General features: G+C 43.1%; 1 protein-coding gene across 1 annotated transcript in view; it reads right to left on the reverse strand.

The window, feature by feature from the left end:
• Nucleotides 1-27,574, reverse strand: part of cntnap2b (contactin associated protein 2b) — a 53,070-nt gene that overhangs the window by 3,227 nt on the left and 22,269 nt on the right. Inside the window, exons 9-22 of the mRNA XM_015957560.3 lie at nucleotides 26,738-26,887; nucleotides 23,197-23,359; nucleotides 22,161-22,267; nucleotides 21,883-22,002; nucleotides 19,168-19,283; nucleotides 15,933-16,017; nucleotides 14,296-14,452; nucleotides 14,078-14,205; nucleotides 13,821-13,991; nucleotides 12,580-12,798; nucleotides 10,694-10,930; nucleotides 10,370-10,603; nucleotides 7,520-7,653; nucleotides 3,536-3,629 (exon numbers count right to left, since the gene is read on the reverse strand). Of these exons, the coding sequence (XP_015813046.1) occupies nucleotides 3,536-3,629; nucleotides 7,520-7,653; nucleotides 10,370-10,603; nucleotides 10,694-10,930; nucleotides 12,580-12,798; nucleotides 13,821-13,991; nucleotides 14,078-14,205; nucleotides 14,296-14,452; nucleotides 15,933-16,017; nucleotides 19,168-19,283; nucleotides 21,883-22,002; nucleotides 22,161-22,267; nucleotides 23,197-23,359; nucleotides 26,738-26,887 (2,115 nt within the window). The remainder of the gene's footprint in view (nucleotides 1-3,535; nucleotides 3,630-7,519; nucleotides 7,654-10,369; nucleotides 10,604-10,693; nucleotides 10,931-12,579; nucleotides 12,799-13,820; nucleotides 13,992-14,077; nucleotides 14,206-14,295; nucleotides 14,453-15,932; nucleotides 16,018-19,167; nucleotides 19,284-21,882; nucleotides 22,003-22,160; nucleotides 22,268-23,196; nucleotides 23,360-26,737; nucleotides 26,888-27,574) is intronic.

Below are 27,574 nucleotides of genomic sequence, written 5' to 3' on the forward strand. Positions count from 1 at the left end.
CCCCGCTGGCCCCAATAGGCACATCCGTTCCCAAAATACCACCCAGGGCATGGAGACCCCAGCCCATCTAGCCAGGGCCCAAAACAGCAGAATATCTACTTCCATCCCTGCATTTGTCCAAGTGAGGCTGGGTCCACCCCCTTCTGGACATCCTCCTCCCCCATAATGGAACAGAATTGTTACCATTATTTCAGAGGAGCCAATGTCCACCTGGGGCCCCATGAGTCTGGGCCTGGCTCTGCCACATGTTCCCGCTTTCCCCCCGGCAGCCTTCAAGCTCTCGAGATCTTCAAGCAGATCTATAAACTTTCTAAACTGAACCCACACTTATAAGTGCCTCTGCACATTTTCCAAGATTGTGTGATCATGCAAACAATTCCAGCAAATTCTTCTCTGTTGGCATATTGCAGCTTCTTATTTTAGTTGGCGAACTAGGTATCGAAACTCAGGGGCACAGATAGGATTTTCAAACTGAGGGGGACAAAGTTCCTATGTACCCTCCCCCAAACACACACACACACACACGCATGTACACATACACAAACTATTGCAAGAGCCTTAACTAGAGCTCAGTCAGTTTGTGTAATTTCATCCAATGGTTTACAAAAACTAACACTATTATATACGTGTTTGAAACCATTATGCAATGGAACGCTGGCAACAAAGGTCAGTCATTCAGGTCTGTCAAATCAGTCATTTATTCTCCCAATCAATTACTAACCAAAACCTCATGCTTTAAGCAAAACATTAAATGATTTTCAGCATACCGATCTTTACAGAAAACATAAAAACCCTAAAAAACTGCACATCCAGTAATCGGAAGGTTGCAGGTTCGATCCCAGCTCCGGACAGAGAATTCTGCTGTTGTCTCCTTGGGCAAGACACTTAACCCACCTTGCCTGCTGGTGGTGGTCGGAGGGACCGGTGGCGCCAGTGCTCAGCAGCCTCGCCTCTGTCAGTGCGCCCCAGGGCAGCTGTGGCTACATCGTAGCTCATCACCATCAGTGTGTGTGAATGGATGAATGATACACTGTAGTGTAAAGCGCTTTGGAGTCCTTACTCTGAGAGGCGCTACACAAGTGCGGATCATTTATTACTTATCACTTAGAGCAGTGGTTCCCAAACTTTTCAGCCTGACCAACAGATGTCCCTTCGTATTTTTACGTTATTTAGAAATTTTCATTATATTTGGAAAGTTTTAATTTATATATAAATAAATAAAGCGCTTTTTAAATTTTACTTTTTTTTATGATTATGTGGCACACTTTGACTTCCATACCTAACGCATCAGCATCTACCTCTTTTTACGGCTTTTTTTCACATTGTCGCTACGTCTGTCACGTTAACGGTGTTTTCCCATCATTTCTACATCCATCACGTCCCAGAGAAGGTTAAACCAACATCAAACCCAACGTTTGGAGCTTGTAAACTCCACACACCTCTCGTGCAGCACCAGCTGTCTGATGCAGCAGCAGCGTCAATCGTCCCGGCTGGATGAGTGAATTTCTTCATCAGAGTCAATAATCTGCTTCATAATCGGAGTCAGTCATGACCAGACAAAGTGATCAGTCAACAAAGACCACACCTGCCGGCAGTTATACATTTTATCTAATATTTGCGCTCTTCATGCTGCATGCATCTCCTCCTCTCCCCGACTGGGAGCCTCTCAGCAGGAGGCGATTTTCAAACTCAAAACTCCCAAACTTTGCTCAGCCTGAAGGTTACACATCTCCACTATCTTCTTGTGTAAAGTAGTAACTTCATGAGGGATCATATTTGTAGATGAGACTTGTTAAAGTCAGCAATGAGGCTTTGGCGCTTTTAACGAGTAAGTCCCAACACTGACAACAATGTACTGAACCTATAACCAACATGCATAAACAGACAGATCGGTCCCGCCTGCTTACACTGTTGGTCTTTTTTAAATACGCAGTAATCGCTGCTTGCCTTTTTGGCTTCATCCTGCATCCTAGCAGCAACCACTTTGGCGCCTCTGGAGTCGGTGTTTGTTTACGTCATGCTGCATTCAATGTAATTGGAAAAAGGAGCTTCAAGAGCTTAACTTCCGATTTTGTTTTCTTTCTGGTCTTAGTGCGGGGGACGGATCGGGGTCGATCTGAATCTGGGGGGGACAGATCCCCCCCCATCCCTCACCCTATCTGCGCGCCTGTCGAAACTAGGAATCGGAATAAAAAAACTTTCTACAATTCCAGGAAAAACTGAAAATTAGTCCTGGTTCTTGATGTCCAACCCCAATGTTTAAGGTCAACTTCTTTTGACCGACACCTCTTTTGATGAGCTGGGTGAAACTTTGGTCTCTCCAGAGCCAATAATATTTACCAAGGGTCAACCTCTGTGAAAGGACAGATCCCCACTGTTTTCCATACAAATGATAATGAATGATAAATGACCCGCACTTGTATAGCGCCTCTCAGAGTAAGGACTCCAAAGCGCTTTACACTACAGTGTATCATTCATCCATTCACACACACATTCACACACTGGTGGGGATGAGCTACGATGTAGCCACAGCTGCCCTGGGGCGCACTGACAGAGGCGAGGCGAGGCTGCCGAGCACTGGCGCCACCAGTCCCTCCGACCACCACCAGCAGGCAACGTGGGTTAAGTGTCTTGCCCAAGGACACAACAGCAGAATTCTCTGTTCGGAGCCGGGATTGAACCGGCAACCTTTCGATTACTGGACAACCCGCTCAACCTGTTGAACTACTGCTGCCCAATATGTAACATCAGCACTGACGCAGATTGTGAGTGAAGAAGCAAATAGCCAATAAATTTCCACAGCATATTACTTGCATTCTGGCCAGTTTGTCCACATATAGGTGGGCCTGGATGGTGTTGAGGGCATTAAATAAATAAAAAAAATCAAGAAATATAAGCTTCACTACATTGGTTTCTTTAAAAAAGACTCATTTAACTTTGAGTTTACATTTTCCAGTTGTATTATGTCAACAGAAAACATAGGAAACAAGATGTCATGGGCGTGACTTTAGTATTAAATAGATTTGATCTTTCTGGTTTTACAGGCAAGTTAAGAGTCTGTCATAATGGCAAGATAAGAATACCATTTTCCCATCGTCCCAAGAGGAAATAACAGCTATAATTAAGCAAATCCCTATCTCAGACTCTACAGCAGCAAGACAAACAGACATAGGTGGCTGGTGATCCAACCAAATAGCTTTGTGATGGAATTATCAATGCATTTCCTTAGCTGTGGATGAATTTATTACATGGGTTTTGTTTTTACTTTCTTGTAAGTATTCATTTGAATTTGTTACTAAATGGAAATTGCTTTGTATGCTTGTTGCTGTTTTGATTGAAGAAGACAAGTTGTGTTTAAGCTAATTTTACTAGAGAGCGTTGATTGACGGACCGTTGACTCACTGATCAATTTTATTGTTGCCCTTTGAGACTGTATTTGTGTACCCCTGGTTCAGGGCATCGGTTTGTTTTTAAAGTAGCACTTTCTAGAGAGGATCAGGATCACAGAACATTACGTAACACATTTAGTACTCACCAAAAACCTTTCCAAGAAAGATACTTTTGACTAAGTTGAAGTGAGTGTCAGACGACTCAGGCAGATTGTATGTAGCCAGAGGGTAGTGGTCCAGCTGGGGAAGCAGAAAATAAAACACAAGAAAAGATTTAGCCAGGCTTTAGTTTGTTGCTTGTAGCTAATTATGGCTAGCAGAAACCTAGATCATTTAAACGTGGTTCTAGTCCATGTTCATACACACCTGTACCGCATATGCAGTGACCAGTATGCTACCTCTATTAGAAATTAGTTTCATGGTGCATCATTCTTTTAACTTGCATCCATCCATAGCTTTTTGTCGGCCTATCCAGAGTCGGGTCGTGGGGGCAGCAGCCTAAGCAGAGTGACCTAAACTTCCCTCTCCCCAGCTACCTGGGCCAGCTCCTCCAAGGCTAATTTAGGCATTCCCTGGTGAGCCGAGAAACATTGTCCCTCCAGTATGTCCTGTGTTTTCCATTAGGTCTACTCCCAATAGGACGTGCCCAGAAAACCTCATCAGGTAGCCATCCAGGAGGAATCCTGATCAGATGCCTGAGCCACCTCAACTGGCTCTTCTCGATGTGGAGGAGCAGCAGATCTACTCCGATCCCCTACTGACTGCTTTTCATTCCATCGGTCCCAGCGTGCTCTCTATCATTAATGCTTCTCTGGTTTCTGGTCAGGTCCCTGCTTACTTTAAGAACACTGTAGTCCACCCGCTTCTTAAAAAACGAGTCTTGACCCCTCTCTCCATAGCAGCTTCAGACCCATCTCTAAACTTCTGTTCATCTCCAAGATCTTGGAAAAGGTTGTGGCTAAACAACTCACAGCTGCTCTTGATGAACATAACATCTATGATTGCTTACAGTCAGGTTTTCGTAGAGCTCATTCTACTGAAACAGCTCTTCTTAGGGTCTCTAATGACCTTCTGACTCACAGTGATGCAGGGACTGTTCTGTTCTGGTCCTGCTGGACCTGACTGCAGCCTTTGACACTGTTGACCATCACCTGCTACTGGAGAGGCTGAGAGACTGGGTAGGCCTATCAGGATCTGCTCTGGAGTGGTTCTCCTCTTATCTTTCTGAGCGCTCCTTTTCTGTGGCCGTCTCCACCACCTCTCTTACCCATGGTGTCCCACAAGGTTCTGTGCTGGGGCCTCTGCTCTTCCTCCTCTATCTGCTTCCTCTTCAGCACATGCTGAGCTCCTTCAAAGGAATCTCCTACCATCTTTATGCAGAAGACATCCAACTGTACATCTCCTTTAAGCCCCATGAGATGTCTAAGCTGCAGCTGTTACACACCTGCTTAGACTCTATCAAAACCTGGATGGTGGGAGCTTTCTTCAGCTGAATGAAGATAAGACTGAGATCCTCATCTGTGCCCCAGACAAGCTGGTTCCCAAAGTCAGAGACTCTTGGTCAGCTTGCTTCTCACACCAAACCTTCTGTCAGGAATCTTGGCATGACCTTTGACCCAGCTCACACCCTGGATTCTCATGTCAGTTCTCTTGTTCGCTCTTCCTTCTTCCATCTCAGGAACATTGCTAAGCTGAGTCCCATTCTGTCCCACTCTGAACTTGAGACAGTTCTCCACACCTTCATCTCCTCATGCTTAAGACTACTGCAACTCTCTTTTCACGTGTCTGAGCAGAACCTCCCTGAACCATCTACAGGTGGTTCCGAATGTGAGTGGTCTCCTTTAAAAAGCAGCTGAAAACTCACCTGTTCACACAGGCTTTTGCATGACTTTTGTCACCACCCTCTCCTTATTCTGATCTTTCTATTTATTCAGCCTTTTCCGCAATCCACTGATTTCCCTTGTTGCTATTCATTTTCTGTCTCCCATTACTTACATAATTTTTTATCACCTTTTTTCATATTTTAAACATTTTTAATCATTAAAAAAATCTTTTAATGCTTTAATTGTTTTGGGGGGTTTTTATTTAAGGGAAGTGTCTTGTGATTTTTATCTTGAGAGGCGCTATATAAAAGATCTTTCTTTGAATGATCGAGCTATCCCTATCTCTACGGGAGAGCCCAGGGCAGCTGTGGCTACATTGTAGCTCATCGCCACCAGCGTGTGAATGGATGAGTTATACACTGTAGGGTAAAGCAGTTTGGAGTCCTCTGACTCTGAAAGGTGCTAAACAAGTGCGGCCATTTATCATTTGTTATTCTATCAATTCAGACAGAATATTTTCATATTAGTGAGCCATCCTCTTAATTTTCTAAATAAGGGGTGTCCAACTCCGGTACTCGTGAGCCTCTAGTATGTTTTAGTTTTTTCTCTGCTCCAAAACACCTCATTCAATGGTTAAACTACCTGTTCACCAGGTCATCAAGTTCTGCAGAAGTCTGTTGATCACCCACTGTCTACAATGAGGTGTTTTGAAGCAGAGAAACAACTCAATCTTGATCCTGGAGGACCGGTATCAAGTATGTTTTTGTTGCTTCCCTGCTCCAACACACTTGATTCAGTGAGTGAATCACTTGTTTAGAATCCCTTGAGGTTCTGCAGACACCTGTTAACCACCTGTTGACTGAATTCAGGTGTGTTGAAGCAGGGAAACAACTAACACATGCTGGATACTGTCCCTCCAGGACCAGGATTGAGACACCACTGGTCTTAGATCTTTTACAAGGCGTAGTAACTTTATCATTTTTTTGAATGGTGGCCAGTGGCTGCACAAACACATCGGTTGTCCCTTCAAGCATTGCACCCCGATCCTCAACCTCATCCATGCACGTACTCAAAGCATTGAGTTTTAGTGTCCTTCTTGATCTTGTTAGTCAGCATGGGAATTGCCCTTAACTCAGCAGCCGTCACGTTCAATGTTTCTTTCTCATAATATTCTTCATTTGGTGACTAAATTAACCAACGGCCTGCAAACATTAGCATCTATTTTCTTGCTGTCTTAGCTTGGTGATCAGATGGATGGTTCTTTTGGACACTACTTATTTGCTCGATGATTAGATATAGATTCAGTTGTTAAATATTAACTTACCACGCAGGGTTCGAACAGCAGCGAGCCCGGCTCACCTGTAAGGGTGACGGGTTCCACTTGAACCCCTCAACTTACACACCCATGGGGAGCCCGAAAAAAGATACAGCTTCTACCTATATTAAACTAAGCATAGGGTCTCTCAGCACACCAGGGATTTTTTAGCAAAGTGGACACAAAGCGCTGATCGCTGATGCGCTCCAGGTAGCTGCGTCCTGCGCACGACAATGGTAACATTCTCAAAGTGGCGCCATCAAAAAGTATAATTAACACACAATCGTTCATGTCCGTTCAGATTCTTTCTGGTACTTTCTGTGTTTTATTTGTGCCTGACACACTCGGCTGCAGCAGAACTCATCACCCGTGGTCCGGTGACTTCACCTCACTGGCGCAGCCGTGAATGAAAGGACATTTCTGAACATGTTGTTGGGCAGGTATGTGAGGGTATGTCCAGGAGTTTTTTTAATTAACCTTTCTGGAGTCTCTGGTGACCAAAATTACGGTATTAAGGCGACAACTTTTGTCTGAAATTTATCCTTTGACAAAACTAGGAACGTTTCAACCTTAGTTAAAGGTGTGGTTCACCAGTTTATTCAATATATTTGCAGAGGTGTCTAGTAGGATTGAATGTATTGTATGTTGTTCTTGGGGGGGGGGGGGGGAGGAGAATATACTGGTGCACCATTTCCAGGAACGAGTAATGACCCAATAATTTCAGCATCAATAAAGCCAGAGAAGGAGAAACAGCCGGCTGCTACAACTTCTACTTTAGGAAAAACTACTAGAGTCTCAAAAAGACAAACAGAAGTTGCGGAAATCAAACTGTGTTTAACGTAGAAAACGGCACTCTCTCGTTTACTGTGTCTGTTCCTACACCAGGGGGCGTGGCCAAGGGATGATAGCCAACAGGAGGGGGGAGAGTTCTGTTTGCGTTTAAAAGCTAACTTGTTTTGCAGATTTGTCATTGCAGCTCTCAGAACACCCACCTGCAGTTTGATCTCTCTCAAACTCCTTGTAATGTTGACAGAGTGTGGTTGTCCATTAGCCATGTTACGATGGTCAACATCTATGGTGTAAGGTTCTGACAATCCTCCAAGACTGTAACGGATCTGGAGAGTCCCTAGAAACCCAAGAGAACCCATTTCAAAGATTTTGTGTTTGATTTATTTACAAGCACAGCCTAATAATAATAATACTCTAACTGGGCAATGACCGTCCCCATTGGGCTAAAGCCAAACAGAAACATACTTTCTTTCATTAACCACTGGTCAGAAGATTTAGACAATTAAATCTATAAAAAACTTCAAATTTTTTCCTACCAATTTATAAACTGCAGAGAAATAACAAAAAAAATACTGTGTCCACCATTTGCCTCCAAGGCAGTAACATTTCCTATGAGTTCACCTGGTGGTGGAAGACTGTCCTAAAGTTTAGGTCAGACACAAGGACACTGTGGTCAGCAATCAAAGACTGATTTTACTCCACCAGTACGGTCACTTCCAGGAGTACCTGTTTGTTTTCCGGCGTATGAAGGAGTCAGCCAAAGAAGTTCTGTTATAACATCATATAAAATGTCATAGCATCTGATCTGATCTTGGACTGACGGGATAATCCTAAACACTACAGCTAACAAGCTGACTGTTCCAGTCCACTAGGATGCTGCTGCTGCATCTCGTCTCCAAAAAGTGTCAGTCACCCCCCCTACCAGAGTCTTACTCCTCCCTAGGGCTGGGCGATATATCGATATTTTAAAAATATCGATATAATTTTTAAACAAGATATAAGATGACTTTATATCTTTATATCGATATAACTGGTCAAACTGCTATGCTAGCGACATGCTGCTCCGTCTCTAAGCGGTTATTACATATATTCTTACAAGTTCGCTCAATCTGAGAGCTTCTGGGTTAATGTGCTGCTCTAAACTTTGCATTTGGCGTCCTGGTTTTTTATATTTGGGGACGCTCAACGCCAACGGAGTTCTGTTTATCGATCCTGCTCGTGTGGAGAGACGAGCCAAACCCCTCCCTCCCCTGTGTAATCAGGAAACGTCTACAGGTAGCCGGAGTGGCCAAATTACTTGAAACATATTGTAAGAGTTTGAATAGTAAACTATAGGGTTAACGTTTTATTTTGAAGGCGAGCTCAATGGGTGAGAAATGTTGTTCCGGTTCTGTTTTTTCCGCTCTGGTTTGCTATGCTAGTAAATACTCCGTTACGAGCGATTCTGTTGAAAAAGTTAAGAGTGTGTAAGGCGTGGGTTACGGCGACAGTAGCCCGAAAATAGTACTCATGTAAGAGCTTCTAGAGACTCTGGGTCCTTACAGTATAATCGCTGATATGAGCCAAAGATTCCGGCCATGTTTTCCCTAATAACTAATGACTCCACGGTGCATGACCCATGTGACCTTCAGTAGATGCAATTACATCATCATACATTTAGCTTAACTTGATAGATTTTTTTTTCTCTGGACAAGAAATAAATAATATGGCCCACCTCTAGATGAAATTTAAATTATTTTACATTAATTATACATATAATTAAAAAGTGCCTGTGGGATATTTAATACACCTCTAGCTCTCAACTGTGTGTGTGTGTGTGTGTGTGTGTGTGTGTGTGTGTGTGTGTGTGTGTGTGTGTGTGTGTGTGTGTGTGTGTGTGTGTGTGTGTGTGTTAGCAGGCAGCTATACCAGTGTTTCTAAAGCTCAGACTGGTAGAGAATATGCACTAAGTTTAAAGTTTGACAAGAATCAATACATTTTTATGCATTTAATCTACTGATTTATGTTTATAATTTCTCAAGACGGCTTGAAGTGAGTTAACTTGTAAATATTTTACAGGAGGAAAAATATCGAGATATATATCGTATATCGGAATTCAGCTAAAAGATATCGAGTTATATGTTTTGGTCCATATCGCCCAGCCCTACTCCTCCCGCATTTCCAGTTTGAAAAATGTGCCAAAAGGAGTTGCCTGGTATACGGGGAAGGTGGGTCTGCAGCAGTGAGTGACACAGACTTGCTAACCCCAATCCATGCTTTCGTTCTTTTTTAAACACAGAAACAGTTTTGTTTACCTGTTTGTAGCTACAGTTTCGCCGACGGCTGCCGGCTTCTTCAGGCTGACGCTGAGCCGGCAGCCGTCGGCGAAACTGTAGCTACAAACAGGTAAACAAAACTGTTTCTGTGTTTAAAAAAGAACGAAAGCATGGATTTAGAAAGACACAGCAAGAACACACCTAAGAAGTTGCTAACCCCAAATATTCAGGAAGTCAGGAGTCTGGCATTGTCAGAAGTGACAGTGTAGAAAGCATAGGGAGAAGGTCAGAAAGAGAGAGCAGCTGAGTAGGAAAATGAAAGTGCGGGGTAGGAGCTAGTCTAAAAGATGCTCTCTGAGGACCTGGAACTTGTATCCTGTTGTTGGTAGGTCATTCCGACACCATGGAACAACAAAGTAAAACAGTCTGGAGTGTCTGAGTGTGGTGTAGGCACTGCTAGCCGACAACCCTTTGACCTAAACCTTTGCAAGATCATTGAAGTAGAACTGTCTGAGTGAGATCACGAAGAGCGTATCCTTTCATGATAATTTTAAAAAATGTGTATTAACTTCATTTCTTCAATTGTCAAACTTTCAGCCAGGTGAGAAGCTGGGGAAGTGAGTTGGGAGCTGCTACAAAACAAGTGGTAACGATAAAAACAGAAGAATAATAATAATAAACTAAATAATAAAAAAGTAATAAACTCCTCGCATAAAACACAATAAAATCACAGATAAATCTCATTGTCAGGCTCTTTTTTTATGTGAATGCTATGTGTAACAAAACGAGTAGCCTTACCATTGTGTCTGAGCACCACAGCCATGTAGTCCTGGGTCCGTGAACTGATGTAGACCAGGATGCTGGGAGCACTGTAAGTGCTGAAGCTGAACACCAGTTCCTCCTTGGTCAGGTTGGATTCAACTGGGACAGAAGCACCAGGTGTGGGTTTGACCTCCCCGAGCAAAGACGGTCCTGCCTGAGACAGGAAGTCATAACGCACCACAGTCCCTGTCTCAAAGTAGCCTCCTACATCTGGCTCAAACAAACACACACACAGGGGCAGAATGAACACACTACTGGACACAGCTGAGGTGCACTGGATTCAGGTCTGTTGAGGTGTACCATTAGTGCAGAAAGGTCCGTCATAGGCAGTGAGGCTGCAGTCACAGGAATAGGCATTATACAGCTCCACACACCTCCCTCCATTTTTGCAGTGCATCCCAAAGTTCTTACAGTGGCCCTGACAGCCTGGAGTTACCCCTGAAGTCACCTTTGCCCTTTCTTCCAGGTCAAAGGTCACACCGTTTATCCTCAGAGCACGAATACAGCCCAGGAAACCCCTCTGACCACTTGAAGCTCCTGGCACATGGGACAGAATTATTAGTTACATTACATTAGTTACATTACATTAGTTACATTACATTAGTTACGTTGGACTTTGTTTTTGCTTGCTTTGCAAAATGACATTTATTCTCACATCTGTTTAGTGACTGGTGTTCTTGTTGATCTTCTTAACCACAAGAACAACCATTGTTGTCTTTTTGACTGTTTTGCAATTTGCATTTGTAATAAATTCATCAAATTAAACAATGTTTACGTCCTGTAACCCCAGATTGAGTAAAAGCATAGCCCTCTAAGGCCTCGCTATTGAGTAATTTCTCCAGTTAACCACAAATCACTAAAGACCTTTTAGTGTAGACCCGCCTACAGGGCAAGCCCCAGTGCAGTATAAAATGGATTGGGGACAGTTAAACGTCTCCAAAGGCTAATAAAATGCGTGGAACCAGTGAGGCACGCCGCCTTTAAGGGCAACGAGGAGAAGGCATTCTACCCTCTTCTGACTCAAGACCAAGGTCATGGATTTAGAGGAGCTGATTCTCATCCCAGCTGCTTCACACTCGGCTGCGAAACGCTCCAGCGAAGGAGAGAGATCACGTTCTGATGAAGCCAACAGGACCACATCATCTGTAAAATGCAGAGGCTTGATCCTTAGGACACCAAAACGGATCCCCTCAACACCTTGGCTGTGTTTACAAATCAGTGTTGTTTTTGGCGGGCATCTTATTTTCGGTCTTGATGACGACAATGCATTTTAGTCTTAGTCAGTTTTAGTCGACAAAGGGTTAGGGTTAGGTACATCGTACTCCCGGAGAACCTTCCACCGGCCCCACCGGGGTCGAACACCTTCTCCAAATCCACAAAACACATGTAGATTGGTTGGGCAAACTCCCACGCACCCTGCAGACCCCCCCTAAGGGTATAGAGCTGGACCAGTGTACCACGGCCGGGATGAAAACCACATAGTTCCTGCCAATCCAGTGGAACATCCCCCGATGGCCATGTGATATTGCAGAGCTGCGTCAATCAAGACAACCCTACAACATCCAGAGGCCTGTAGTCCCTCTTTTTTAAGAAACAACATCCTTTTGCCAAACACAAGAGGAATTACCCCCCGAAAAACTGCTGCATGGGCGTCAGAAGGAAAAATGGAGCAGCCGAGGCGAGGGAGTGAAGTGTGAGAAATGGCCACAATGGGTATTGACTCAGAAGGGGAAGCGTTGGCGAGAAAAGCCCAGCACACGCCTCCCCTTCTATCCGGTCGATGGCTCCCGGATGTCGACTGCCGGTTCATGGAGAACCAATTACAACAGATCGCCCGGAAAAGTGTTAAGGGCTGAGAGCAGGGGAATGAACCGCCGGATGGGAGTGGTTTACTTATGCTTGCACTTTGATACATTTAGAAAAAAAAACCCACCTTCCTTCAAATGGCACAAAGAAAAGCTTCTTCATTGTATTTTTAACTGATAAAATGATAAAGTTGTAAAAAAAAAAAGGTGTGGTCCTGTCCAGTCTCATCAATATAAATACTCAAAGAATTCCCTCTGTACTTTACCCAGGATCCGCTAACCCCACCAAACCAAACTGTAGGACTTCTGAGCAGTTCTCACATGGGTCCACCAGGACTTGGTAGATACAGAGGACTGTGTTGGAGGAGATTTGTTTCTTACCAATGAACAGATCCCCATTGGCCTGTGGTTTCCCGTGCCCTTCTGGTGGAAGGGCTTTTACGTCTTGGTACAGGCTGTCTAGTTTCAGCACTGCCTCTTTGATGTTCTTCTCAGCTTCCACGTGGTGCCACTGGTCATCATTCAGCAGGTTTGGTGAGCGGACGCTAAGCTCCACCCTCTCTCCACCCACATCAAGGGAGAACAGGATCACAGACCCTCCTAACAAAACAGGGAATGTCAATAAAGGTTCTCAAATATTTCAACCTCCAGCTTTGATTTCTCGTTTCGATTTACTTAGAACCCAGAGGATCTTCTCTGGGATAAAGCATGTAAAGATCTAGGACTCTACAGGGTGCTTTATCATTACAGGACATTTACCATTTTAGAATAATTGGTTGTGATATTCGTCGTCGGTATTGGGTTGGATTTTTAGATACGGAAAAGTTCTTGATCGTTTAGTAATGTTTTTATTTTTAGGCTCAGACTGTTATCGTCAGCTTGTGTTATACTTCAGTTGTAACTATTTCAATCATGCATGAATAAAATAGTTAAAAAAGGAAACACACTTCACTAGGGATGTAAGAAAATATCGATATGGCAATATATCGTGATTTTTCCCCCCAGCAATATTATATCAATATTCAAAAGCCGTGTATCGGAAATATCGATATGGCAATATATCGTGATTTTTTCTCTGTGATTATTACATCGATATTCAAAAGCCATGTATCTGATCTTTGAAAGAATTTACATGCAAACATTTGGGTATTTTCTTTTCGTTTTGTGCAATTCAATCGCCACCCGCTAGTTGGCAGCAGTGTGCAACGGGTTTTGTTTCCACCATTTAAAATGTAAATCCCTCCATCATGGGTCAGATACCTCATGTTAAACATGTTACGTATCAGTTTGGACAGTTTATTGAACATTCTTACAATAAATTCAGTAAAAAAAATAGCTTGTAACGTCTGACTGAATGTATTGCAATATATCGTGATATATCGTTTCGTCTCCCCTGTATCGTAATATGTATCGTATCGCCGGAATTTCAACAATACACATCCCTGCACTTCACCATAGCTGACACTTCCCTTAATTTTATTCCGAGCCTGCCGGTTGTGCACGATGTTTGGTACCAGTGAACTGAACCCAGAGTACACTCACAAATGCATGAAAAGATCAGTACTGTATGAATACACACAGTGTGTATTCATACTGACCATACAGTACTGTGTGTAACACACCTCTGAGTTCGATGTGAAAAAAGCTGTTGGTGCCCAGGTTCTCCACAAAGACTCCATAAGTGGAGGAGGTCTTAAAGTAGAAGGAGATGTCGGTGCTGGTTTGCTGAGAGACAGACTGGAAGTGCAGAGAGGAAGCAGGGCTGCCAAAGGAGGCCATGTTCCAGTAGTCCCCTTAAAAAAAACCCGACAAAGGCTGAGTTAAAGGCCAAAGACTAATGTGTTCATGTGCATACGAGAAAAGAGCAAGGAAAACTCACGGTCTCCCTGGCATTTAAGAGGCCCAACAGTCAATTTGGCCTCAGATCCACTTCTGCTAGTATCACCAACCACAACCTCACTTACTGGCAAGTGGTCTTTATAAATGAGCAGGCCTGCATCCTCCTTCCTGAACACAACCCAAACATGGAAATAAGCTAAAGGATGCAAACGCAAGCACCTACGCAAAGCACTGACTAATTACCGATAACGAACTTACCAGGACCGCAGGTCAGCATCACAGTTACAGTAGCGTCTTGGGTCAGTACAGTTGTTTTCAATCCCACAGGTGCACTTTTGGATCCCAGGTCCAGAACCTCCCCAGTAGGAATGTTTCTTGTTGGCTCTTCCCACCCACCAGGTGAATGGATTCCCATCTGGGAGTCAAACCAGCAATTTTTACAAAGCTGGCCTTCACTCTCAGAAGAGGGATTTTTAAGGTAGGCTAAAGTTCTGCAGAAACGTTAATGCACGTCTGGAGTGTCTGTCTAAACACGTGGTTGGAGTTATGCTTCAGCCTGAAATCTTCTGAAATCGATACTGTGAATGTTTTCGAAGGATCAGTAAGGCTGAGGAAATGTTTGTTTAGGGTTCTACCAGATTCTCACCCCACTCTACATAGTAAAATGTGCCACAAGGAGGCGTGGAACACCAGAGGGCGGTGCTGTGGCAATGCCGATTTGGGGTTGACTTGCTCTAGACCACGTCCACATGTTTTTCAACACATTTGCAGTGATCTCTAGTATCAATGAATGCCTTGTGAGTCGATCTACGTGGTTAGGGTTGACAGTGTGATGTAGCTAATACAGTAAATAGGGCTAGAAGACTACATTTAGCCTGCGTGCTAAAGTCAGAGTCCCATTAAAGCAGAGTGAACGTGAGCTAGCATTAGCCTCACTTTCATAAACTTACAATCGGAAAAGATGATCAACTTTGTTAAGACTGTTTATATGGAACAAGATGTTCTGCTGTATAAAAATAAAGCGATATATATTCAAGCCTTACAATAATAAATAACAAGAACAAAATTTTCATGAAATTTAGAATATTTTTCTGATGAACTGTGGAAATTTTCTCTATCTACTTTAGGCACTTTTTAGGAACACGTGGTTAACTATGATGAATGAATATATGATTTTTTTTTACAGAATTGTGCAACTCTATGCATCAGTACACTCCAAGATGCCTCCAAAGCCCCGTTCACACAACAGGATTTTTAAATTGTTGCACGATTTTCCAAATTAGAGAAAACACATGATGATATTAAAAAAAATCCAGATAAATCAGTTTTGGTCTACACAAACCAATTTCATATACAAAAATGATCTGGTCTTTTAGGGAAAGCATGAACAAACGTGACTTTGGAGAAAACAAACATGGTGGACGAGGAGTGGGCAGCATGCTTCCATCAATTCACTTTCTGATTTGACTACACGCCATGGCACGCTTATTTCCCCCCAAAAGTCTGACCAAGGCAATCCAACAAGTTTGAAAGTCCGACTTTACCATGTGAGAGGTCCCCACATGCTTCTGAGGAGACAGGAGCATTCATAACACAGAACCAGTAGAACCCTTACAGTAATCACGTGAGTCCATAAGATTGTCAGGAGTGAAGGATCAGGTCAGACATTGACACGATCATCCTGTCATATGAACCAGGCTTTCAGAGGGGTTCACTTTGATCAAATCCAGAACTGAACACTAGCTGTGTTTAGTTAGACAAAAGAACAATTACAGGAAGTCAAAGCTGAATAGAATACACCTTTTTTGGGAACGGGAGGCGTCGTCGATAGAAAATGAAACGCACGTTAACACCTGTGTCAAAGTGAGAAAAACAAAACCTGAGGAATACTTTACCTGGACTGTTGAAAAGCCGAGACATTCGGCAGGTGTAAGCTACAAACTGTTCACATTTGTCTGCTCTGTGGGTGACTGTCAACACCTGGAAACACAGAGGTGGGAGGAATCACAGGACTGAAAGAGTCCTCTTAAAGGGGCATTATGGAAGTTTGACAGCCAAAACATGTATAGAAATAATACATTTCTTCTTCATACATTCTCCTGCAATGCCCTGGTCCTGTAGAATGAGCCCTGGCATTTTTACTGTGATTGCCTGTTTTTCTGTAAAATCACAGAAAAAGAGAGCTGCTCGGGTCGAGCAGGCTGCTTCATGCGCGTTCACGCTCAGGCATCGCCCGTAGCATTTGCTATCCATAGCTTTAGCAGCAGAGAGAGAGGTAGTGCCACTTTGTCGCTGTTCCTAACGCCTAGTGACAAAGCTAGCTACATTTCTGAAGACCCTTAGCTACTTTCTGTAGAACTTTCTTCTAGATATTTCCTGCAAATTAGCAACAAAATAGCCATTTTAGCTCCAAACCGTTCTTTGAACATTGTTTCAGCTGTCATCAAGGATATAAATTTTACAGATACATAGAACGTCACTGGCACTTTAGGTCATTTAGTAAGATGTCTGACTCTCATGTAGGAGACCTGGTTTCGAGTCCAGGTGTGAATAAAAATTGTTATTTTGAGATTCTTTTTTTACATTAATGGTATATTTTTTAATAATAATAAGACGCCCAAATTTTTATTTGAGACTCGCCGAACGGCATTGAATTCACAGATAAAAAAGATGTGGGTTCAACTTTCATTTTGGAACAATTTTTCAAGCAAGTGAATGGAATGATCTGAGCATGCAGGAGGACTGACCCATCATAAACCTCTGTCGGCTGTGCTGAAGAGAAAGGTACAGAACCAAATTATTTACTGCCATTACGCTTTTGGCCTGAGGGGGCAATTGCGAGCATAAAAATTCAAAAGTCCGAAAAGTCCCTATAAAACATCGCAGACAAAATGTCTTTGTCTGTTTTCTATCTCAGGACTCAGATCAGTCACCTTTATTAATAATCTCGCTAAGGGTCAGATTCGTCCATTTATAAAACTTTGTGCAAAATTCTTACAAAAAGCCTGCGCATAAAATAAAGCAAAGATAGTTTCAGACTTAAAAAACAACGCCATACCCATAAATTCACCATTTCACTGGCCGTGCTGCACGTTTCCTCGTATCCATAACGTGGTTGCACACGGGTCAGGGTTTATGCAAAGTAGGGATACCCAGATCCGATCACGTGATTGGAAATTGGTCCAGATCACGTGGTTTCAGTCCCGATCGGGATCGGCCGTTACTTCCTAATCCGGACTCGGATACAGGGTTCAAATTACAGGAGAGCTAAGGGGAACCGGGTTCTCCTGAAACGCTGTTGGGCTTCCCTGAAGCCCTCAACTTACACACCCAGAGGGAGCCCGAAAAAAAGATCCGGTTTCTGCCTGTATTACATTATTTAAATGGACTCTCAGCGTAGCGGGATTCTTTTGAGCACAGAAAGCGAGAGTTCTTGAAAAAGAAAACGTAGGTAGATTTATCCCACTACACGTCTTTACCTTTATAAATCCATTATTTATCAGCATGTAACATTTATTTATTTAATGCAGTTCAGATCACCTTCAAAACTCTGTCCCATACCCAGGGCCGTATCAAGGCATTTTGGGGGCAGAGGCAAACAAGACCCCTGCCAGTATTTTGAGTTGAGGTGCTAGTTGTTTTTATATTAGACTTTTTTTATATTTGGACTAAAGTCCAAAAGTGAAGAATTTATGTTATTTATTATTTGATCGTTCAACCTATCTCACCTTGTTTGTTAACGGAGTTGTTAAATGTTAAAGTAAAGCTAATTAAATACAAAATAAGGAACATTCTGGATCTGTTTCTTTTCTTTCTTTATTATTTTGTTTATGTATCAAAAGTATGAGATCGGGACTCGGTATCGGCACATTCTCAAAATCAAATGACTCGGACTCAAGGGCAAAAAAACCTGATCTGGTCACCCCAACGCAAAGCTTTGCACATTTTCCTATCATGGCTTTGGTTTGCGTGAAAAACGACATACACAACTTTCGGACCCCGCTTTGTGCGTAAGCAAACTTTATACGCGAGGCCACAGATCAGGAAAACGACTATGACTCAGAGTAGAATGACTAAAGTCTGTATACAAAGCTGGCACTCCTTCCTCGAGTGTAAGGTGGCAAACATACTGAACGGTGCCTCCTACTTATTTGAGCACCTTTCTTCGGAGAACTGTAAGCCAGCAAACCCCACACTCTAATGAAATTTTGCATTTCCGCTGGTATTGTTCGGATTGAAAGCCGAAATTGCTGCCGTTACTGTTGGGTATTTTTATAATTGTAACTTTTTGAGGCCTAAAAGATGCCCATTTTGTGTTATTAACACTTCATGAATCTCTGTGTTTGCCAACTGTGGTTGTTCATGAAAGGTTGAGCAGAGAAGCTCGTTTGCAGTCTAGGATGTTGATTGTAGATTTCCAAGGAAACCTCTGTACCTCTGTAACCTGAGAAGGCCCCGCCTTCTCCCCCATCCTTTGCTGAATAAAGCCCCTGGGAAACTGAGAATTGGGAGTGATGGGGGAAAAGCCTCGGAGGAGGTTTTTCCCTGCGTTAACTCTCCTTTATTTTGGGGACTCAGGGTAAAATGTCTTCCATGTTGTCAAGAGTGATTATTTCAGGTTCCAGGGTTATGGAGATTAAATATTACCCCACATGTAATTACTTAACATTTTGGTGGAGATGGTGGGCATGCAGAGCTGGTGACCTGAAGGCTTTCCCCAGGAGCAGAGGGGGCCTGGTTAGCTCCATGGATGGGTTTCCGCCCAGCTCTCGCATGACGATTCACGGACATTACAAATAATCTCTCTCTCTCTCTCTCTGTGTGTCGTCCTTTAAGATAATATGGGATGAATCTAAAATTACCTATCAGTTACAGTAACTCCTGCGCTTTAGTTGTCAAAGCTCTCACACTTTTTGCTTTAGCCATTTTAGTCCAAATGTCTTGTTTTCTATGAAGTCAGTCGTTTGTGCAGAGTAATGAAGTAATAATACCTGTTCCTGTGAGGCGTGACGACTGAGCCTCAAATCTATGATTGGCCTTTAATTTTCTTGGTTTGTGGTTACCCGTTTACTATACGTTCAGCCACATGATGATGAAAACAGTCTTGAGCTGATAGAGGCTGCCGTCTACCTGTTCATTAGTAAGATTGTAGGAGATCTGCAGCACTGCCTTCCCTTCCTTGTCTGGATTGGAGACGGATGTCTGTGAAGACAAGTTGTTCCTCAGCGTCGTCCAAACAATGTCCTCTAGCACAAGAGTGAAAGCAAAGTTATTAAGATCCAGCTTCACTTAGTCTTACACAATACCTGCATGCGTGTTCATCTGAACTGCCCAGCAAGCGCCACAAAAGCTCCTATCTTCAGACGTTGTGCTCGGACAGTATTACGGTAATACCGTGTAACGCCAATGTGTCAGTTCCAATACCGTCATGAAAAAAGCAGTGCATGTAGGAGACAAGGATTACCATAATAAATAAAAAAGGTAAATAAAAGTCATTTAGTGTGTAAAACGGAAGCGTGGTTCCATTTTCTGTTCTACTTTAGTTTAAAATGTTTTGTCCAACTTTAGGAGACGTTAAGTTTATGAGCGTGATGTCATCACGTGACAGCGCGGAGGAGACACACCAAGAGAGACGGGGAGAAAAATGGCAACTTGAGCACCAAGTGACTTGGTGTCTAAAAATAACACAACTTCTGCAGTTTGGGAGAATTTCAGGTTGGAAGCAAACAATAATGGAGAACCGTTACGTTTCCCTGCACCAAATTTCCCTGATCCAAATCTTGGTTGATCGGAAATTCCAAATCTCTGTTTCCATGGACACTGACTGAAATGATCTTGTCATGCCGTGAGTTTATATGCACCAAACACTCAATCTGATTAAACAAGTTGAGCGTGTGCAGTTTTCTTTCCCGGAAAAAAAATTGTAAACAAACGTCATGCAACGAAATGAAAAAAATAAAAACCGAAAAAACAATTCTTCCTGCTTTCCTGATTCATTTAATCAATTTAATGTGTTTAGTTTGCTCACAGAAGTTATGTTTTATTCATTGAATAACTGCAGATTTATGCTGTGCTGCGTTTTATTGTTGACAATAGTAAAATAAAGGAGGGTTTTCCTTGTCTCTGCCTCTTGATCAGCTGGTCCGCAGGACTGGGTTTGTGTGTGTGTGTGTGTGTGTGGGGGGGGGTCAGACTCATGTTTTATTACTGAGCTCTGTTGTGGCTTATTATTAATAAAATGTGGCCATCAGCTGAAACTGTTGTGGAAAAATTGGTTCAAACTAAATAACAGGAGATGTTCAGGAAGTTTGGAAGCCTGTGTTCATCATGTGTTCATGATGTGTTCATGATGTGTTCATAAACAAACCACATCTCATCTCATCTGCGTTAACGTAGGACTTTATTGTTGCTAAAAATATTTAACTGAGGATGTATTTCTACTCAAAATCAGCCTCCTTAAACTCAAACCAGGTGCGATGTTACCCTGTCTTCTTTACGAGCACGTCTCCATCCACCTGCTGCAGAAACAGCTGCTGCGTTGGGGACTAGTGCTGCAACCCCTGCAATGAATCTGCGTGTTTCCAGTACAGACTTGAATATATTTGTGGAAGGATTTGTGCAATAAGAGGCTCGTTGGCTAATACTACGTTGCACACATGTGCAGAGGGCGTTATTTTACTCCAACAATCTAAATGGGTGTATGGACACCAATCGGAATGAAATTTCATTCTGATCGGGCCACGTCAGATCCGAATATTCCGATTGACATGTTTACATGAAGAATTTTTGATCTGATAGGGCATGCCGATTACTTGTGCCCATGTAAACGCAGCTAGTGACGAGGTAGCTTGTGCAAACAAAAGATGACCGCGAAAGCTGCAGGCCCCATCGGCGCAGGAGCGAGCCGGAGCTGAAATAGCGGACTTTCTTTTGGAGCCTTTTCTGGGTTTGCCAGTCTTCCCCAGATGCTGCGACAAGCACCAGAGTACCCGGGTGCCTGTGCCACAAGCTCACTGAAGCGGGTTTTCAGCAGTCGGCCCACAACATTCTATGTTGAGACTGGAAAAGGTAAACATGCTGGTAAATCTGCCTTTTTAAAAGTAATTAATATAATGTGTGTTATGTTGTTAATGTTTTAGTAATAGAGTTTGTTATTCAGTTTGTGAACGGTGAGGGTCCAAACCAACTATTTGATCATTCAACTTGAGGCTTACATCATCAGTTTTAAATTTGCCTGGTAACACCATAGGGGCAGCAGTAGCTCAACAGGTTGAGCGGGTTGTCCAGTAATCGGAAGGTTGCAGGTTCGATCCCGGCTCCGAACAGAGAATTCTGCTGTCGTGTCCTTGGGCAAGACACTCAACCCACCTTGCCTGCTGGTGGTGGTCGGAGGGTTCGGTGGCGCCTGTGCTCGGCAGCCTCGCCTCTGTCAGCGCGCAGCTGTGGCTACATCGTAGCTCATCCCTACCAGTGTGTGAATGTGTGTGAATGTAGTGTAAAGCGCTTTGGAGTCCTTACTCTGAGAGGCGCTATACAAGTGCGGGTCATTTATCATTTATCATACACCATGCAGGGTATCCAGCACATTTTAGTGGTTTCTCTGCTCCAACACACTTGATTCAGTGCAGAAGCCTGTTAACCACCTGCTGATTGAAATCAGGTGTGCTGAAGCAGGGTTAAAACTAAAACGTGCTGGATGATTGAATAGCCCTGCCATACACTGTGATCAAATGTGGAGGAAGTTGGACGGTATTAAAATTTCAATTCCACCCATGTCTAATTTGAAGTTTTCGGTTAAACGACGCATGCATAAAGAATACGGACACTTGAACAGAAATTTCTCACCTATTATGTCACAGGTGACTCTGAATGGGGCGATGGAGCCACTGCCGTCTGGGTCAATTAGGTAGTTACCTGAACTCTTGCCCTGATGCTTGTACTCCTCACATGACTGTGGATACAGGGCTACACAGAAAATCCATCACACAACATTTGAGTTAGATGAGACTTCTACGGAGGTCACAGTCCAACACACTCTATCCTTGGAAAATTACTGTCCTACAAACTGCATCTATTATTTAAGGCAAGATCTTTCTGTAAGGAGTTTTTGCGTGTGGACTTACAGCTATGACATGTAGCTCCAGTGTAGCCAGTCCCACTGCAGTTGCAGCTGAAAGCGTCCCAGGTCTGTGAGCAACGCCCACCATGTTCACAGTGGTTAGGAACACATCTGCCGTCATTTGAAGCGGCAAGAACAAAACAAAAACAATTGTATTTCAGGTGGATAAACCCTTTGTTTTAATGTGGTTCGTTTCAAGATTGACTTATTTGTGATTAAACAGGCAAGTACAAACAAGGGCCGTTTCTCAATCCTCAAGGACGCTAGTACGTTCTGGTGCACTAGACACGTTTGTTCTTGGCAAGGACACCAGAAAGTCTGTTCCACCAGTACGGGAGGACGAGGACGGCATTTGTAACAGAACCGTACTCCGTTGTGTCCTGGCAACAAGCGCTGCTTCTTGCTACGTTTAAAAAAATGACCTGACATAAAAATAAAAGACTAGTTTGTTCCTTAAATAACAAAATAACACCAAACGCGTATTATTTGTGTTATGCTTGGCCCACGTTTGATCAAAACTATTAAAATACTAGCATTTCCTGCTCTTTAATGGATAAAAAAAGTTTATTTTTCATCATAACGGACCTATGGTGCTTTTACTTTGATAGTGGGTTAGCTAATTAGCATTTTGAAGGATTGTGAAGAATAAAACTCAAACACCCACAGCAAAACTTGCAGTTTACACACGATTATTTACAATAACATGCAACTTTAGATTATTTTATTTATATTTCTAATATAAAACATTACAGTTATTAGCTTTCTCCTCTGACGTTCGGAGTTTAACGGTTTGCGATGCAATGCAATATGGGAAAATTTGCTGTCCCAAGTCCGCAGAAAGATGCATTGATGCACCCTCGATACAATGGATGGTGCAAGAACACATCCGGGAACTTTGAGCGAACTTGCCGTTATGTATACTTAGGATTGGAACAGTCCTGGGGCCATCGATGATGACGTTTCACAAGGACACGAGTACACAAGTATTGAGAAATGGCCATGCTGTAGAGCGAAGCACCTTTCACAGTTCTGACTTATACCTGTCTACGATGGCACACATATCCAGGCTGACGTTTTCATATGTTCCAATGAGACCCTGCTCCACATCCCTGAGGTCCACCAGATGGTTGTCGATGTGGATCATCTGCATGCAGCCTTGAAAGGAGCGCTGCAGCGACCGGCTGTTTGAGTGTAAGAAGTTACCTGAGGACATGTAGAGAAGTGCTCTTAGGCAATAACTGATTAGACTGTGTGAATTTTGTCTGAAGCACTAAAGTCACAGAGGCACTTGTTTGCTTTGTTTTAAATTTTGATTCCACATTAACAAACCAAATAAAATGTGTTCTGCGGTACGTCCGCCCATTTTCATCTGCTTATTTGGATCCGGGTCAGTGGGTAGCAGCCCTAGCAGAAAGGCTCCCATCAGCTCCACTGGTGGGATCTCAGCATTTACAGTGGGATGAGAATGTTAGGGCAGTTATCTTAATCTTCATCATTTCCTTGTATAAATCATTGGTTTTTATGATATAATTTTCAGTTAAATGCATCTTATGGGAGACAGAGTGATGTTTGAGAAGTGAAACAAAGTTTATAGGATTTACAGAAAGTGTCCAAAAATTGTTTAAACAAAATTTGGCAGGTGCATAAATTTGGGTAATTTTGTCATTTTATTGATTCCAAAATCTTAAAAACTAATTATTGGAACAGTTAGGAACATATTGAGAAAATGGAAGACCACAGACGCAGTTCAAGTTAAGGTTCGAAGTGGCAGAACAATAACAATCTCAGACAAACATAAGAGAAGAAATGTGAGAACAGTCGGAGTCAACCCACAGACCAGCACCGAAGACCTACAGCATCATCTTGCTGCAGATGGAGTCTCTGTGCATCATTTCAACTATCCGGTGCACTTTACACAAGGAGATGCTGCATGTGAGAGTGATGCAGAGGAAGAAGAAGAAAAGATCTTTTCTATAGCGCCTCTCAAGATAAAAATCACGAGGCGCTTCACAAAAACAAAAAATGTAAAATATAGATTTTTTTTTTGAAAATTATTAAAAATATATTTCAAAGGAGCAAAACATAGACAATTGTAATTAAAAAATGTAAAGAAAGAGAGAGAGTGAATAGGAAAGAGGGAAATCAGTGGATCCTGAGGAAGGTGGAATTGGAGGGGAGAGCAGAATAAAGAGAGAGTGGTGATGAAGGTCATACAAAAACCAGCTTGAACAAGTGAGTTTTAGCTGCTTTTTAAAGGAGACCACTGAGTCCACTGATCTCAGGCTCAGGGGGAGAGAGTTCCAGAGTCTGGGGGCCACAGCAGCACATGATCTGTCACCTTTGGTCTTTAGCCTGGTGCTGCACAACCAGTAGGCTTTGATCACTGGACCTCAGGGACCTGCTGGGGGTGTAGGGACTGAGAAGATCACAAATGTACGATGGTGCTTGTCCATGTAAGGCTCTATAGACCAGAACCAGGATCTTGAAATGAACCCTGAAGTTGACTGGCAGCCAGTGAAGCTGGAGGAGAAGCGGGGTGATGTGGGTGTGTTTGGAGGACTTGGTCAGAAGCTGAGCACAGGCGTTCTGAACCACCTGTAGACGGTTCAGGGAGGTTCTGCTCAGACACGTGAAAAGAGAGTTACAGTAGTCTAAGCGTGAGGAGATGAAGGTGTGGAGAACTGTCTCAAGTTCAGAGTGGGACAGAATGGGACTCAGCTTAGCAATGTTCCTGAGATGGAAGAAGGAAGAGCGAACAAGAGAACTGACATGAGAATCCAGGGTGAGAGCTGGGTCAAAGGTCACGCCAAGATTCCTGACGGAGGGTTTTGTGTGAGAAGCAAGCTGACCAAGAGAGTCTCTGACTTAAGCCTTCTACCACTGCAAGGGGTTGAAGCCGCAGCGCATAATCAGTCTTTGGCAGGCTGACTCTGTCGCTGATTGGTCAAATGATGATGTGTGACATGCTACAATAAAGATGGTTTATGAATGAGATTCCCTTCTCTCAAAATTGATTCATAGAGAGACCGACTGAACCCCGACCGGCGACCCACCCCATAAAAAATTAAATAAAACCGGATGTATAGGATTCACATGAAAACCATGTTTGGTGTCAAAAATAGCAATTTTGGCCAAAAAGCGAGAACTTTGCAGGTATGTAAGGTCCCATAGTTTACAATGCATGTCAGAGCATAAGCCAAGCTCGAGTCAAAGAAAATGTCGGCAGATCTCTGAGACAGGATTGTCTTGAGACACAACTCTAGGGAAGGTTACAGGAAAAATTCTGTTTTGAAGGTCCTTGTGAGTGATTTGGTCTCCATGATCTGTAAATGGAAGAAGCTGGAAACCACCTAGTCTTCCTAGAGCTGGCTGGCCTTCTAAACAGAGAGATTGGGAGTCATGGAGGTGACCAAGAACCCGCTGGTCACTCTGTCTGAGCTCCAGTGCTCTTCTGTGGAGAGACAAGAATCTTTCCGATAGACAACCATCTCTACAGAAATTCACCCATCAGGCCTCTTTTATAGAGTAGTGAGACGGAAGACATTCCTTGGTAAGAGGGTCATGTCAGCCCACCTGGAGTTTGACAAAAGGCACCTGAAGAACTCTCAGACCAAGAGACAAAAGTCTTTGTCTGAAGAGACAAATACTGAACTCTATGGTGTGAAAGCTAGGAGTCACGTTTGGAGGAAACCCGGTTGAAACAATCACCACATGAGGCATGGTAGTGGCTACATCATGCTGTGGGGATGTACAAAGACAACCTGAAATCATACTCCAGAGCACTCTTGAGCTCAGCCTGGGGGCAAAACTTCATCTTTCAGCAGGACAACGACCCTAGGCACACAGCCGAGATATCAAAGAGCTTCAGGCCAACTCTGTGAATGTCCTTGTGTGTCCCGGTCCGAGCTCAGACTCGAATGTCTGAGAGATCTAGGAGTGGCTGCACCAACGCTTCCCATCCAGTCAGATGTTGCTTGGGAGATGCTGCAAAGACGAACATCGGTGTGCCAAGCTTGTGGCATCGTAGTCAAAAAAGACTTGCGGATGTAATTTGTTTCCGATGGCATATCCACAAAGTATTGAGCAGAGCTTGTGAATGCTTATGTACATTTGATTTATCTGTTTTATTTTTTTTTTTAATTATTTCTAATAAATGTGCTAAATCTCCCCCCAAAACTGTTGTCACGTTTTCCTTAAGGGGTGCTGTGTGTGTAATTTGTTTAGAATTATAACATGTTAGGAAGGAAAACTTTAGGCTTCTCCCGTAAGCCCGGTTCTCCGAGTAACACGAGTGAGATGTCTCACCAGACAACTCTTCTAGCTGGGCGAAGCGAGGAGAGATGTTCACCTTGAATGATACATGCATCTAGATGCTTGCTGTGACCTGGGCGTCACGATCACTGGCCAATCAGGGTTAGCGTATTTGAATAGGTGCTTCTGAGGAATCCACGGAGGGTGTATCCCATAGTGAGACATTTTACTCAAAGAACTGGGGCCATGAGAGTAATCTAAAGATTTGAAGACAAGGTTCCTAGTTTATACATTCAATTTTACTTTGATGGATAGCGTTTGAGCAATTACCTCCAAAGTAGTAAGTTCCTCCAGTCTGGATCTGGTTAGGGATCGCAGTTCTCACTGTTGATGCTTCATCTCCATCTATTGTCAGCATAGCGTGATTCTCCAATGCATTTAGATGGACGCTGTGCCACTGGCCATCATTTAAACCAGAGCCTGCAAGGGACAAGATCTGACTTCATTCAAATGAAAAAACACCGCCTCTTTAAAAGTGTAGGTGCATCCATATGTAGCATCAGGTTTCAATCACTTATGCCAAAACGGATCATTAAAGGGACTTTATGGAGTTTTGAATTTTTATGCTCGTGATTGCCCCCTCAGGCCAAAAGCATAACAGCAGCTTCAATAGTAGGCTCGTGCACGAGGCACGCATGCTGTACGTGCACACTCCTTAACGAAAATAACAGCTGAGACAGTCCCTTGTGTGTGTGTGTGTGTGTGTGTGTGTGTGTGTGTGTGTGTGTGTGTGTGTGTGTGTGGTCCAGAGGACAGGATAACGTGCAGCTAATTAATTAAATAATTTGGTTCTGTAGCTTTCTCTTCAGCACAGCCAACAAAGGTTTAAGATGGGTCAGTCCTCCTGCATGCTCAGATCATTCCCTTCCCTTGCTTGAAAAATTGTTCCAAAATGAAAGTTGAACCCACATCTTTTTTTATCTGTGAATTCAATGCCGTTCGGCGAGTCTCAAATAAAAATTTGGGCATTTTACTGTAAAAAAAACATACCATTAATGTAAAAAAGAAACTCTAAATAAACTATGTTCACATCCAGAATCAAACCCAGGACTTCAGTACCGGAGTCAGACGTCTTACTAGGTGAGCTAAAGGGCCAGTCCTATGTAT

Source organism: Nothobranchius furzeri, chromosome 11 (genome assembly GCF_043380555.1).
Source record: "Nothobranchius furzeri strain GRZ-AD chromosome 11, NfurGRZ-RIMD1, whole genome shotgun sequence".
NCBI classification, from domain to species: domain Eukaryota; kingdom Metazoa; phylum Chordata; class Actinopteri; order Cyprinodontiformes; family Nothobranchiidae; genus Nothobranchius; species Nothobranchius furzeri.